We start from the raw sequence: 14,499 nt of genomic DNA, 5'->3' as shown, positions 1-14,499 counted from the left end.
TTTGTATAATAGAAAGTTTTAATTTCATGTTTTAACACAGGCATCATGTCAAGATACTTAAAAATGAAGAATACCTTTGTTCAGACCTTCATTTAAACTCACAGACACACTTGCACATTCACTCTTTTGCAAACATACCTCAAGCTGCAGTGTATAAGAAAAATTAAGATATTAATGTACAGCAAATTTCTCCTCAAATCTATGTGTTATAAATAAGGTCTGATCTTGTCATGATTGAGCTATTTCACAGGGGGAAATGTCGCCACACAATGAAGTCCCTGTCCTGGCTCCTGACCCTAACAGAAGCTAAAATACACATACCTGACCGCCTTTATTGACAAACCTAGGGACAACAGTTTTATTACTATTTAAACATTATTCTGCTATTGTGACTCTTGAACAAGAAAGGAAAAATGACCTGGCCTCACCCGCCAACATATATCACACATAAAACTGCTCGTTCACAAATATACTAACAGTCCGTCTCTCAACGACTGCCACGTTTGAAGTCACTTCTACCTGGACAGGGATGTGATCCTGGAGAAAAGAAAGAAGAAAAGGTCAATATAAATGAAAAGGCCCAATCGTCATCATTTGCTATATCCAGCAAAGTAAACCATCAGAAAACTGCTTTTTTTCCAAGGTAAAATTAGGTCTTTCAAAAACAGGAGACTACACTTGGAGACTCCAAAAGGACACCAAGGCCCGGTTTCACAGACAGGGCTTAGACTAAGCCAGGATTAGACCATAGATCAATTAGGACATTTAAGTAATTTTTATAAACATGCTTAGAAAAAAACATTACCGATGTGCATCTTAAAACTAAAAAGGCACTAATATATTTTTAAGATCAGTCAGTGCAAGTTTATTTCAGTGGAAACAGCTCAGACTTACATTTTAGTCTAGGACTAGTCTTAAGCCCTGTCTGTGAAACCAGGGGTATATGATATAAGGAGTCAATATAATTCATACATTTATGCACCAAAGCACCTATGGAATTTTTTTTTGCAATACCAAACAGGACCACATGAAGATGAAAAAACAAAAACGTGACAAATCAAAACATTATCCTGATTGTGTGTGGAAACAATGTCCTGAATGTACTGAAATGTGTAATACAATGCGCAATCAGTGCATTGAGAGCGCATATATGGTTTGTTTGGTCTGATTGTTTACATGAATTTGCTTACTGGATCATTAGACAGAAAACTTTCCCGGAGTTTAGCGGCTTAAAATGATCTGATCGAAAACAGAGAAGCGTTAAAGGGTTAGAATAGACTTCTAAGGTCATCTAACGGTGTGATGTAAATTACGCTAATGCTTCATTAATTTATTTGCGTTAAATTATTTTAACGCGTTAAGGATTGATTTTGAATTAATCTCATGGGTTGACGCTGATAGCCCTAATATATTCTTGATATATAGATGGATAAATAAATTAATTCTCAATAGAACAATGACTTTTTAACTAATATACTGAGAAAAATGGGAATCACAAGTATGCACAGTCAATAGATCTCGAATATTGAATATTTTATTAATATGAGTCAGGCCTAATGTCTTATTTATATCAATTTTAAAACTTGAGCTTGTGTGTGTTTCTGTGGACAAACTCACTGTAGCTTCTCCTGCAAGAGCTCGAGTCTCTGCCGGTCCACGTATCGAGAGAACAGCGACACTAGGTTTGGAGGAGTGAACAGGGGTGATGAGAGCGCGGAGGACGGGACCTTCAAAAGCTCCCGGGTCACAGAGAACACCAACTCAGTCCTGGAAACAGAAAAAGAAAAGACTGGGAAGTGTGGTGGAAATTCATCTGTAAAATTGCAGTCAGGCCACTCAATGGTTAAAAAATATATATATAAAAAAATCACATATGATTTATTTATCTGTAACAGCAATCCAGGGTACTACCAAAGTATACCTCAGAGAGCTACAAAAAATGAGCTTTAAAATACAGAGTATTTATTCAGTACAACCATACAGTACCAGTCAAAAGTTTGGAAACATTACTATTTTTAATGTTTTTGAAAGAAGTCTCTTATGCTCATCGAGCCTGCAGTTAAAAAACAAAAACAAACAAAAAAAACGGTAATATTTTGAAATATTATTACAATTTAAAATAATGGTTCTCTTTTTTAATATACTTTAAAATGTAATTTATTTTTGTGATGCAAAGCTGAATTTTCATCAGCAAGTACTCCAGTCTTTGGTGTCTTATGATCCTTCAGAAATCATTCTAATATGATGACTTGATACTCAGTTATTATCAATGATGGAAACAGTTGTGCTGTTTAATATATTTTTTTGGAATACTTTTTTCAGAATTCATTGATGAGTAAAACGTTAACAGCATTTATTCATAAAAACAGCATTTATTCAAAATAAAAACATTTCTAACAATATAAATCGTTACCATCACCTTTTATCAATTTAACGCATCCTTGTTGAATTAAAGTACTAATTTCTTAAAAAAAACAATAGTTATTGTTCCCAAACTTTTGAACGGTAGTGTATATTGTTACAAAAGATTTCTATTCTAAATAAATACAGTTCTTTTTAACTTTTTATTCATCAAATAATCCTGAAAAAAGTATCTCAGGTTATAAAAAAAATATTAAGCAGCACAACTGTTTCCAACATTGATCATAAATCATCATATTAGAATGATTTCTGAAGGATCATAAGACACCAAAGACTGGAGTACTTGCTGATGAAAATTCAGCTTTGCATCACAAAAATAAATTACATTTTAAAGTATATTAAAAAAGAGAACCATTATTTTAAATTGTAATAATATTTCATAATATTACTGTTCTTTTTTTGTTTTTTGTTTTTTAACTGCAGGCTTGATGAGCATAAGAGACTTCTTTCAAAAACATTAAAAATAGTAATGTTTCCAAACTTTTGACTGGTACTGTACATATTTATATAGTTGAACAAAGACTTTCAAAGTTGATTGAAAAATAAATGAACAGATTATCATACTGTATATACACTTCTGGTTCACCTTCATCCACCTTGGTCTTCCTCAACATCCCATAATGTGCTTACCTTATGCACATAAATCATTTTTAATTGGAAATATTTTATCTGACTTCCTAGACTCTCCCTAGGCTTGCTGACCTTGACTACAGAGAGAAGCGTTATTCACTAGCTCTATCTGACAGCATTTGCAGACTAGACTTGAAACATGAGAGGGAGAAGGATTAAAGAAACAATATATCTATCAAGAGTGTGATGGAAGGAGGCGGCTTGTGTTCAGTTTTGAGTGCATCTCAGTCAAAATGCAGCTCTTACACGAACAGCATGACCTCTGTTGGTCAGCGACCCTCTTGAAAACTTCAGTTCATCCCCTTACATTCTTAAAAAGCAGTTAATATTCCCTATAAACAATTACTATGGTCTCCTCCCCTAAAATCCTCTGTTTGTCTGTTTTCAATACATACAATAAGTAAAATGTTTTGAAATATTGATTTTCACAAAAAGTTCACTTTAACAAGTTATGTAAGGTTATCTCTATGGATGTGCACAACTAGTCCCGCCCCCATGCATCTGTATATGCGGATCCATTTGAAATACTCCTCAATCTATGAACAGTCAAATCCTATACAGAATGCTGCTAAAACAGGTCAGAAACATGCAATGTGCTTGCCTTGCATTATGATCATTGTATATTAAACTTAAGCGTTCACTTAAAGGGATACTTTAATTTCTGTATTGTGTGTCTGGAAAAAAACCTCAGATGACGCAAAAATCGTCATTTCGCGTCATCGGAGGCTTTTTTGTCCAGAGGCGAGAGACTACAGCCAGTAGGAGGAGCTAGTTCCGCATGTGTTCAACCTGCCCATAGGGGGATCTCACGATAAAATGGCGTCTTTTCAGTTTCGAGTCAACTAGAAGACTAGTTGTATCATTTCTTCCGATACTGCCCTCTGTAACCGGTAGGCGTGGCTTGGGAGTGGCCTCGTAGGGCAGCGAAGCAAGTGCATTCTGGGAGTTGTTGTCTTTCATCCACATGAGCCAAAAATACATTTTCTGGCTTTTCTCAGTCTAGAAAGCACCAACTTCTAAAATAATTTGACATTTCTACTACATAAATGACCCAATTTAAATACACATTCACCTTTCCAGCGGTGAAATATCCCTTTAAGCAACATTATAGACATATATTTATTCAAATAAACTGAATCAAGGACCAAAGTTCAACCCTAATAGCCTATTATAAACATATTTCCTCAAATAAAAGTGGGTCCACATAAGTCAGCATGTTATGGCAAGCGTTCCAGACAAATTGTTTTTACAAGGAGCACTGTAGCCCCTAACTGAACATTTTTAGGAGCACAGGCAGAAAATGTAGGTGCACACCTTTAATCAACCTGCAACACAGTTATTCATATTTCCCCCCGTTTTGACTGAAAATAATATTTCTCTCATAGAAGAAAGAGTAAAGACAAGACAGCCAAAAACTAATGATGATGAAATACTGCAACAAGTAACACTTTATTTCAAGAAAGCCTTTGAAAAGACTAGCATTTATATGAGTTGAACTGGTTTAATAGACAGATGCTCACCAGCGGTTATCATCCATGAGCTGACAGTTGGGATCCGAGCTCTGCATCCGCTCTCCTTCACTCAGAATCAGATACAGCAGCGTCACGCCGAACTGACAAACACAACATCATCTTTGGTTTAGTCAAACAAGGTCGATGCACTATGCCATTATAAACACAAATGAATTTGCCAGTAACACCTTATTTTGCAGCACGAGGGGAAGCTGTCCTTCCCTGCCCTGCAGCTCCTGAAGGAGATCAGTGAGGGAAGTACTCGACATGGCCTGGATTACTGCTGTGACTGGCTCCACCAACCAACACAGTACCTAAGAAAGAAAACATGCAGGCGAGGAAATTTAAGATAAAAGCACACTCCTTTATCCGAGCGCTACTCTTAACCTACAAGACTTGCTACATTGAATTGGGTTTACACATCTTATTCTCTTCACTAAAGCCGGGGACACATTTAACGACAAGCTGAAACATTGAAGTGAACACACTTACAGACTGTTTCTAACAACTGGAATAGATTTTAAACATCGACTGAAGGCAACTGTCTCTGCGCGCTTGGGCATGATCAGTCGTAAGTAATCGGCCTCACAGTCGTTAAGTGCGTCCCCGGCTTAAGATGCATCGTCTGAGGTTATACCTGGTCTTGTTTGTCTTTCTTGGCCAGCGCTGGAAGGTTCCTGGCTATTCCCATGATAACAGCAGCAGCCTGAGGCTGTAGCAGGAAGGGGAGGAGTCTGGAGATGAGGCGTTTCCCCTTCCGCACTGACATGATCATCAAGCACTGCTCATCGCTCACTCTGCAGAAGGATGGAGATCTGTTAGGATCTCAAATCTTCAGAAGTTGATACCAATATCAGTGATTTCACACAATTCTTGACTAAAGCAAAAGCTATGCTGTTTCACACACTTGACCTCGGTTTCACAGACGGGGCTTAAGCTAGTCCCAGACTAAAATGCATGTTTGAGCTGTTGTAACTGAAAGCAACTTATACTGATATATCTTAAAATATGTCAGTGCCATTGTTTTGTCTCAAGATGCACATCAGTAATGTTGTTTTAAGGCACATTTATTTATCTTAATTGAACTAAGGCCTAATTCTGGCTTAATCTAAGCCCTGTCTGTGAAACCAGGTCTTAATTATTTATTAAAAAAGTGATTATATACTTATTACAACAATGGGATTTCCAAGCTTTTTGCTTATTCAGAAATGGTCAAAACAGTCCAGAATCTGAGTCAAAGGATCCTGGACTGGGCTTTAATTAGCTTAATCGAGCAAGTGAATGCCTATCGTCATGTGGCTCTTCTGTGGCACTCACCGGTCGTCCCACTCTTTTTCTCGGAGGGAGTTGTAGAGCTGCAGCGTGTGGGTTTTATGCTGTTCTAGCAGGGCATCTCTTTGGTGCTCAGGGGTTTGCAAGAACTTCTTCTCAAAGTCTTGAACTTCTAGCAGTAGACTGTACATCTGCATAACAATATACACAGATTTTTAATAAAAATACTATGGCTACTTGTGCTTTCAAAATGGCTGAAAAACTAAATTCGAATTTAGTGGGAAAAAAAAAAACTTTTGCCATTAAATTGTTTATTCAAAGCAATGAAATAACAAAAAAAAGTGCATAGCTTTAAACTAACATTTATAAATCTAATATTTCGTAAATTGCATGAACAATTATAAACATAACAGCATCATGTATTTATGCATAATTTAATACAAAGAGCTGAGGCACCAATCACAGAGTACTTTTTTTGCGTTTAGTGGAACGGGAACATATTTTAAATAAATATGGATTTATTTTAAATTAGATACATATGTAAATTTGATAAAAATATGAATTTTATTTTGACAGCCTGCATGGCTAATGGCTATAAAGGCTCATTATTTCTTTATTTACACTCTTACCTTCTCCACAGTGTAAAGGATTTGTCGTCTTTTATTCCACACCTGCTTCTCTCTTTTTTCCTGTAAAATGACAAAAATGACCATTGGTACAAAGAAACTGTTCCATTCCCTAACATATACCTTTTGAATAAACCATTTATTCATGAAGAAAAAACCTTACTAGGTTAAGAAAGATTCTGTGGTGATTATTTATTTTTTGTGTGTGTGCATATTTGCAAAGCAGTGTGGGTCTACTTACAAGTTACCAAAAAATACATATCAAGAGAAGAGCCTCATAAGTGGTTTTATATAAAAGGGGCGGGAGTTTAGAGTTCTGACCTCATCATCACTGCGAGTGGTTACCACGGCATCAATCATTTTCCTTGGATTGTTCACACTGGAGACAGTGAGTTTTCCTAACGAGCCGGCAAACTGCACTGTGAACCAAAAACAATCACACAGAGTATTAGACCATTTGACACATCATGTCCTGAAATAAATGCACAATTAAATAGCCAATAACAAAATATTAATTTTGGACCCTGGTTGAACTTATGTGATTGTTAAGACAGATATTTTAATAAAGGTCACCGTTTTGCATATTGTTTTTACCTGGCCGATAGGTGTGCTCCAGTTTGGCCACCTGAGGAGTGATGAGTTTGGTGGTGTGTTCCTTCCTGTTGTCTCTGTCCCGCTCCTGACGCTTCTCCATTTTCTCATAGTAATTCTAAAAAATAAGAATGGTTAAGCATCATCAACAATGATTTTGCTCATATTAAAAAAGAAAAAGAAAAAAAGAACTAATAGAAATATTTTACCAAGCTGTAAGATTGAGGAATTCAAGATTGAAATGGTTTTAAAAGCTTGAAGTTTGAAGGTTAGATAAGATGAGAGGTAGATACATGTGCATGTCCTATGCTACAGTAGTCAACATTTGAAGTGGATTAAAACCTTTCAAAGTTACACATGAATTTTGAACAATACCCGTTCTTGTCTTAGGACAACTTTGATTAACTTTTTTGATCCACTTCAAATGTTGACAACTGTAGTTGCACAATTACAAAGGGTTTCATTTGAAATGTCGTGTCAGTCTTTGTGCATGTGGGTAAAAGAGTGATAACCTGGTAATAGTAGTCATCCAAATACGGATCTGTGCTTTGAAGCTGCATCATTTGGATTCTCGCTACCCATTCCTTCTCTCTTTGAGTCATTAGATTGCTGTAAGGATCTCGGTTTTTCCTGTCTCCAACACCTCTCCCGCCGACGTGATCACTGAGCACATGAGAGACACAGAAACATTTACATGGGGCTTTTCAAAGTGGTGCTTGATCCAGGGCAGCAGCTGATGGTACCCACCCCAGGCCTCTGTTCTGCATCCTCTGGTTGAGCATCCTGCGGTGCTGCGGGTGCAGGTGGGTGGTGTTGTGTCGGATAGGTGCGTGGCTGAGAGGGGGCCCATGGGGACCCATTCTAGGACCAGACGGCCCAAAGAACGGCCTGAAACCCCCAATGCCCCCCTGTAATAATGGAGGAGCTGGACCACGCTGGAACTGTCAAACATGAAGAGCGAAGCACAAGATAAAAACTGAGTCTGTCATGTTTCTATGGTACAGTCAAACCAAAAATTATTCAGACACCAGATATCATTTTTGATTTTTTTTTACTAGTGGGTGCAGGACACTATAGTTCATTTATGTAAGTGAGGATAGCAAAATAAAGTAAACTGTGACATTATACCCAAATATTCTTCATATAGTGGACTACCAGTAAAATGTATAAAAATTCAGGACCAAAAATTATTCAGACACTTTGACCTGACCATGTTTTGTTCAAGTGTTTTTTCTGAAATTGCTAATAATGCTACCTTTTTACACCACAGACTGAACAAAACTAAGCATTGTTTGGTAATAGGTTGACCTAAATTGGTATTATCTAATTGTGTACTTAAATTAAACAGCTGACAGCTATTCAACCTAATTCATTTGTGAGAAAGTTTATGTAAGTTTTGTTATATGAACAAAACCAGAGAAATATCAACTGATTTGATAACTGAGTTCGTCATAATTTATTACCATTTTCTAAACTATAGCAAATAACCTGTGATAATGTGAGAAATGTTGAAGGTGTCTGAATAGATTTTGGTTTGACTGTATATATACACTATATACTGTGTATGCCATTACTGTCTACTATACTGTATTAAAGTCTTATCTTACAGCAGTTTATGTCAAGTCTAGAAATTATCTGATCCTCTCCAAGAAATTATACATTCAAGAACAAAATCTGTTAAATGAAATTCTTGGGAACTGGTTTGAGGATTCACTCACCTGAGAGTTGAGCATTTGGGCTCTTTGTATCTGAGACAAAACAGGACCAACACCAGCAGGGAACGGAGAATGAGACAATGGCGAGTTCTGAAAGAGCAGAAGAAAACACTCATTTCAATACTGTTCAAAACCATTCAAAATAAACATGAAACCTTTTTCATAAATATGCAAACACAAATTGAGACTACAGTATATACATGTGCTTAATGCAAAATAAATAGGACAAACAAACTAACTAAACAGCCAACATAAGTCAATTCTGATGACAGCATATGTATGTGTGTGTGTGTGTGTGTGTGTGTGTGTGTGTGTGTGTGTGTGTGTGTGTGTGTGTGTGTGTGTGTGTGTGTGTGTGTAAGCATATAAACCAGAGAATATAAACCAGAGAGTAGCTGTAAAGTATAACAGATATACCAATAGTAAAAACAACAAATAATAATAATAAGATATCACTGGAAAGGTATCAGTAACAGAAATATCAATAGACAAATCCATAAATAATAGAAACTATAAACTAATTTCGTCAAGAATGAAAAAAAAAAAAAAGATATGAAACCATATTGTTTGACTTGTAAAATCAAGTCATACATTAGATGTCCCCTAAAGAGAGCCACCTCCAGGGTGAGCAAATAGGCATCAAACTGTTCACTTATTCCACTGTATTACAGCAGCAGCATCAGGTGGCTGATGTTGACTTTGTGAAGTGATGTGGGACTCACAGCGATGCTGAGGAGGTTGTTGGGGGACAGACGCTCAGGGAAGGGAGGTGGGTAACGCAGTGGCACAGAGGCTCTCACGTGAATGGCTGAGGGGTGATTATTCTAAAGACAAAAGAAACATCTTGATTCAGTTGAAATCTTTTGCATCACTCATAAGGGTCAATGACATGACGTGTACATTGTGTACATACACGTGTGCATTATTTCCTTTTAAAGTAATTTGATAAATTCATGACATATCACTTTAATCTATAAAACCTATTTAGTTTGAATTCATTTTTAGTACATTTAAATAATACTTTAACATCCAAAATGTCAGGTGGTCAAACTGTCTGAACAAATGAGAAAACCATTTAAAATGGTGTCTTAATAATAAAACTAAATACTAAGGCATCAATGAAACACAATGAAAAACAAATTTGATAAATATCAGTAGTTTTAAAGCTGTTGAGATCACTGAAAAAGTTTTTTTTTCCAGCAATTTGTATATTCTCACATGTAAGTGTGGCACAACTGCAAACATGGTTCTTTTATTGTGAAGTGAAAAGGTAATAATTTGTTGTTGTTCTGTATCAAAAATACAGTAAAAACTAAAAAATTGTGAATTATTACAATTTAAAATAACTGTCTTCTATGTGAATATATGTTAAAATGTAATTTATTCCTGTGATCAAAGCTGAATTTTCAGCATCATTACTCCAGTCTTCAGTGTCACATGATCCTTCAGAAATCACTCTAATATGATTTGATGCTCAAGAAACATTTAATAATGTCAATGTAGAAATTTGTTTTTGTGTGCAAACCATGATCATTTTGTATGGTTCTTTGATGAATGGAAAGCTCAAAAGAGCAGCGTTTATTTAAGATAGATTTTTTTTTATAACAATGTAAAAATCTTTACAGTCAGTAAATTGATCCAATTTAATGCATCCGGTTGCTGAAATATATTAATGTCTTAAATTGTGGACAGGATGCCACCTTACCTGCTGATTGAGGATTTGACTCATGGGCTGTTTTGGAGGTGTTCCAATAGGCACAGCTCTTACAGGTGGACTTCCAATCACAGGTGAGGAGGACCGAGGAGGAGGAACCCTTTCGGACAAATCTCGCCCTTCTTCTCGGAGTTTAGGAGGCCGATTTGGAAGCCCGACCTCTTTGATAATGGACATAAGTGTTTTGTCCTGAGTAGTGAATCAAGAAGATTAGAAGAACAGCACTGAAAGACTTCATAGTTAACTTGAAGAAGCCGTTTTATGTATAAGTGCTTTACCTCTTTTTGAGAGACTAATCCAGAGTTAACAGGACCGAAGCCCATATTGTTCTCCCAAATACTGTGAGAGTTTATCTATGGGGGGAAATATTAAAACAAGAATAATTAATATTGTAATTTAACTGTAAAAAAAAATTTGACATTGAAAACTTGTAAAAGAACACAATGCCGCACTTCACTTTGAAACTTTCAGCTATTTATATTTCATTAAATCACAGTCTTAGCTATTAAATTATCGCACTGAGCCATATTGCGATTTGGGGTTTTATTTAAATTAATCAACATGACATAATGCCATACCCTATAAAAGTTACAGACCACACCATGATGATGCCATTTTCATGTATCTGATTTACAAATTAGATACTAATTCATATTAATAATGGCATAATATTATGGGGATACGATTAGGGATGCACGATATATTGGACACCATATCGGTATCGGCCGATATATGTTCACTTTTAATGTTATCATTATCGGCCCAATAAGAAAATTTGTCCGATGTATTAAAGCCGATAAATAATGGATTATTTCCTTTAGCTGAGACACTTCAGATAAGCACTATTGTTGTCAACATGATTTGGAATTGCTTGAAATATCACTTCAAAAAAGGAAAATACAGTTAAGTGCAACATGTGAAGCGCAAGTCTAGTCATATCGGCTACATAAAAGTATATTGAGATCATCATTATAATTGTGTAGCCTGGTAATACCAGACTCTGCTACTTCACTTTGCTTCGTAGACAGAGTCTGGAATAGCATAATAGAGAAGTGTTTTCTCTCACGCGGGGGGCGCTTGTCTGAAGTTTAAAATCATTGGTTACCCGTAAGCCAATCACATAACGTTTGGTTATGGCGTGTGTTATGCGCATGCTCAGCCGCATCTAACTTCCACTGTAAACACATGTATGATGCGAAAACAAAACCATCGAGCGAAATACCGGAGTGAACATGGCTGTGCGCGACTTTTGCAGATTATGTGAAGTAAAAATCTACGCATCCACGGTACAATCAGCATCTACGTCACGGCTCTCAGCCCGCCCTCTGTTCGTTGATTGGCCCGGCTGTTTTCAGGCCGGTGGAAAACTGAAAGATACGCTGCTATCTCAGACTGACTACAGAAGCGAAATGAAATTGAACGGAAGTAGGAGGTCTGACGTAGTCAGGCTAATAATTGTGTGCTTGGGACATGGATTTTAATGGTGAAACTGTTTTTGTAATCAGGCTCTCAAAAATTATATAAAAATTTGCATTTATCAGACAATATATCGGTTATCGGCTTTTAAATATAAAGAATAATCGGATCGAATAATGCATCCCTAGATATGATCACACAAACCTGTGAAAGAGGAGCCGGCCCTCTGTGCAGGAGATGCTGGTGATGTTGGTAGCTCAACTGCAGAGGAGACAGTCCAGCTAACGCTGAGGGATGAGGAGTCTGACCGGGCAGAGTCGGAGGAAGGTGAGATCTGTCCGAGCTGGCGGTGCCCACTCCAGCAATAGCAGGATCCGAGCCCAAGATGAGACGAGTCAATGACTCCGCCAGGTCACCGCCAGCCCGCTCATCTATGTCAGGGTAAAGCCGGGAGGAAGAGGAAGGCGCAGGGAGGGGCGAAGGCTTGGCATTGCTGCCAGCAGGAGGAAGGTCACCGGAGGAGGCATCGTCCGCTCCCGGCAGATCATCTCGCACGAGCTCGTCCAGCTCTGCGAGGCGGGCGTGCTGCTCCTGCCAATCATCATCTAGAGAGGAAAATATACTTTAATGAGGTGATGTTACTATCTGACGTCAATAGGTGAGTTTGCATGAAGCATTGTATTCCGATTACAAACAGTTTTTAAGTCCGATCCGAATGGAAATGCTCCATCTAAACACCTCAGTCGGAATTAAAATGCCCGAACCCATTGAAATTTCAATCGGGTTGAGAGGGGTGGCATCAGTCTTTTCTAATCCGTTCGATAGGACATGACTTGATCGGACAGAAAATCGAAAGTTGAAGCTATTTTAAATTGTAATAATATTTCACAATTTTTTCTGTATTTTCGATCAAATAAATGCAGTCTAGGTGAGCAGAAGAGACTTACTTTTGAACAGTATATATATAAAATGCAATATATCTCCCAATAATATGTCTTAGTGAGATGATATTTAACTGCTTATTTTTAAGACCAATCCTCTGTATTAGGCTAAATCTCAGTTTTAATTATGAAACGGTGCAATATAGTGATGATTGAGAGATGAACAAATACACGCTCCTCAAAAGCTTTATAGATCATATTTGATATATTTTAACAAGATTATTTTCTAAAAAATGATGTATGGATAAGCAAGTTGCTTCCATCCATTAAATTTGATAATTTTCTAACAATATAAAAGACATTCTTCTGTTACTTTATCAAAACAATTAAAGAATTCACAGGAAAATTACACGTGTACCACGACCTGAGGGTGGACATTTTTACAATGATAATAAAATGCCATTTACTTGCTAAACAAGTATCAGAGGGCAGAAGGCCTTGAAGGCAGCAAGGTTTTGATAATGGTGGTAATTTAGAGATTCATTTATCAAATACGACACGTTAGGCTTTAAAGGGTAAACCCATAATTCCAGGTGGAAGATTTACCGATTGCCCCTGCACCGAAAGTGTCATCATTGAACTGGTCAATTTCCTCTTCTTCCTCTCCCAACCCTTCCTCCTCCTCCAGGGTGCAGTCATCGTCAAAAGACTACAAAACAACACAGAAACAGTATAGAGTACATTTGCAAATCATAGAAAAGTAAGGGAGGAGGAAAACAGAGATCTCAGGGAAAGATGCTGCTGTGTCCACATCCACAGGTATAACACTGTGCTCACCCAAACATGTTCAGTGTTAGGGTGTATTAATCTCAATAATGAACACACAAAAGATGCATCAGGTATTAGAAATGCGTAATACACGTTATCAACACTGATTATGTAAACTGCTAAACGCAGTAACACTTGATGATATTGAACACTGCGAAACAGATCAGAAATCTCGCAGAAACTCTTTTGCCCTGATAAAATCATGCTCACAGTCGCCAGATGAATTGAAAATGCTTGGAAAGTTTCAATAATCCCATTAGGTTTAACTTACATTGCTTTTGTTAGTTGACGTAACGTTACTAGCGCGGCCTCGCTAACATGCTAACAAGGCCAAAGGTTTAATATCACACATCTGGGGAACACTGAACGCAAAACGGAGGGTATATGCCAAGGACACAAGCATATTTCATGATTCCTTAACATTTTATCCAATATCAGCACCAGAGAAAACGGACGGTTAGGCCTTACAAACAATTTTAGCTCGCTAACTCTGTGGTGTCGAAAAACAAAGCCGTAATTTTCCATCAAAATCTGAGTATAAATCTTCTAAACAGAACCCTTCACATTACTTTTCTTTAAACGTGGCGATTTCGACGTACACCATATTAAGAAAGGACATATTTACCTGAAAACGGAACATGTATCTGTGTTTTAAAAAATGATCTCGTTTAATACTGCTGCTGCGCGAGACGCCGCGCGCGCTTCTGCACAGGATTCCTCACGCGCGCGAGCTTGAAGAGTGAAGCGAAATCACGATACGACTCTATTGCTGACCATAATATTGTTATTTATTTGCACATTTCAAAATTCAGTTTTGTATCCAGTTGGAATTCTATTAAAATCCAATTGATATTGGAAATGTATTTCAAATTATGATAGAGATTCCACTGGGGG

General features: G+C 37.2%; 1 protein-coding gene across 1 annotated transcript; it reads right to left on the bottom strand.

Annotated features, from left to right (window-relative positions):
* On the bottom strand, window positions 1-14,333 carry patl1 (PAT1 homolog 1, processing body mRNA decay factor). Its single transcript, XM_079854025.1, has 18 exons — window positions 14,231-14,333; window positions 13,384-13,486; window positions 12,101-12,501; window positions 10,759-10,833; window positions 10,472-10,669; window positions 9,489-9,590; window positions 8,770-8,856; window positions 7,799-7,992; window positions 7,564-7,714; window positions 7,055-7,169; window positions 6,782-6,879; window positions 6,464-6,523; window positions 5,880-6,025; window positions 5,200-5,359; window positions 4,751-4,876; window positions 4,572-4,663; window positions 1,618-1,767; window positions 1-537 (listed from the first exon to the last, which is right to left on the bottom strand). The coding sequence occupies exons 1-18, from the start codon at window positions 14,243-14,245 to the stop codon at window positions 516-518; spliced, it is 2,295 nt and encodes a 764-aa protein (XP_079710151.1). The 5' UTR covers window positions 14,246-14,333; the 3' UTR covers window positions 1-515.
* Window positions 14,334-14,499: the final 166 nt, after the last annotated feature.

Source organism: Squalius cephalus (assembly GCF_949319135.1).
Source record: "Squalius cephalus genome assembly, chromosome: 2".
NCBI lineage: Eukaryota > Metazoa > Chordata > Actinopteri > Cypriniformes > Leuciscidae > Squalius > Squalius cephalus.
Note: the sequence above shows the minus strand (reverse complement) of the source record. Positions and strands in the feature narration are given on the sequence as shown.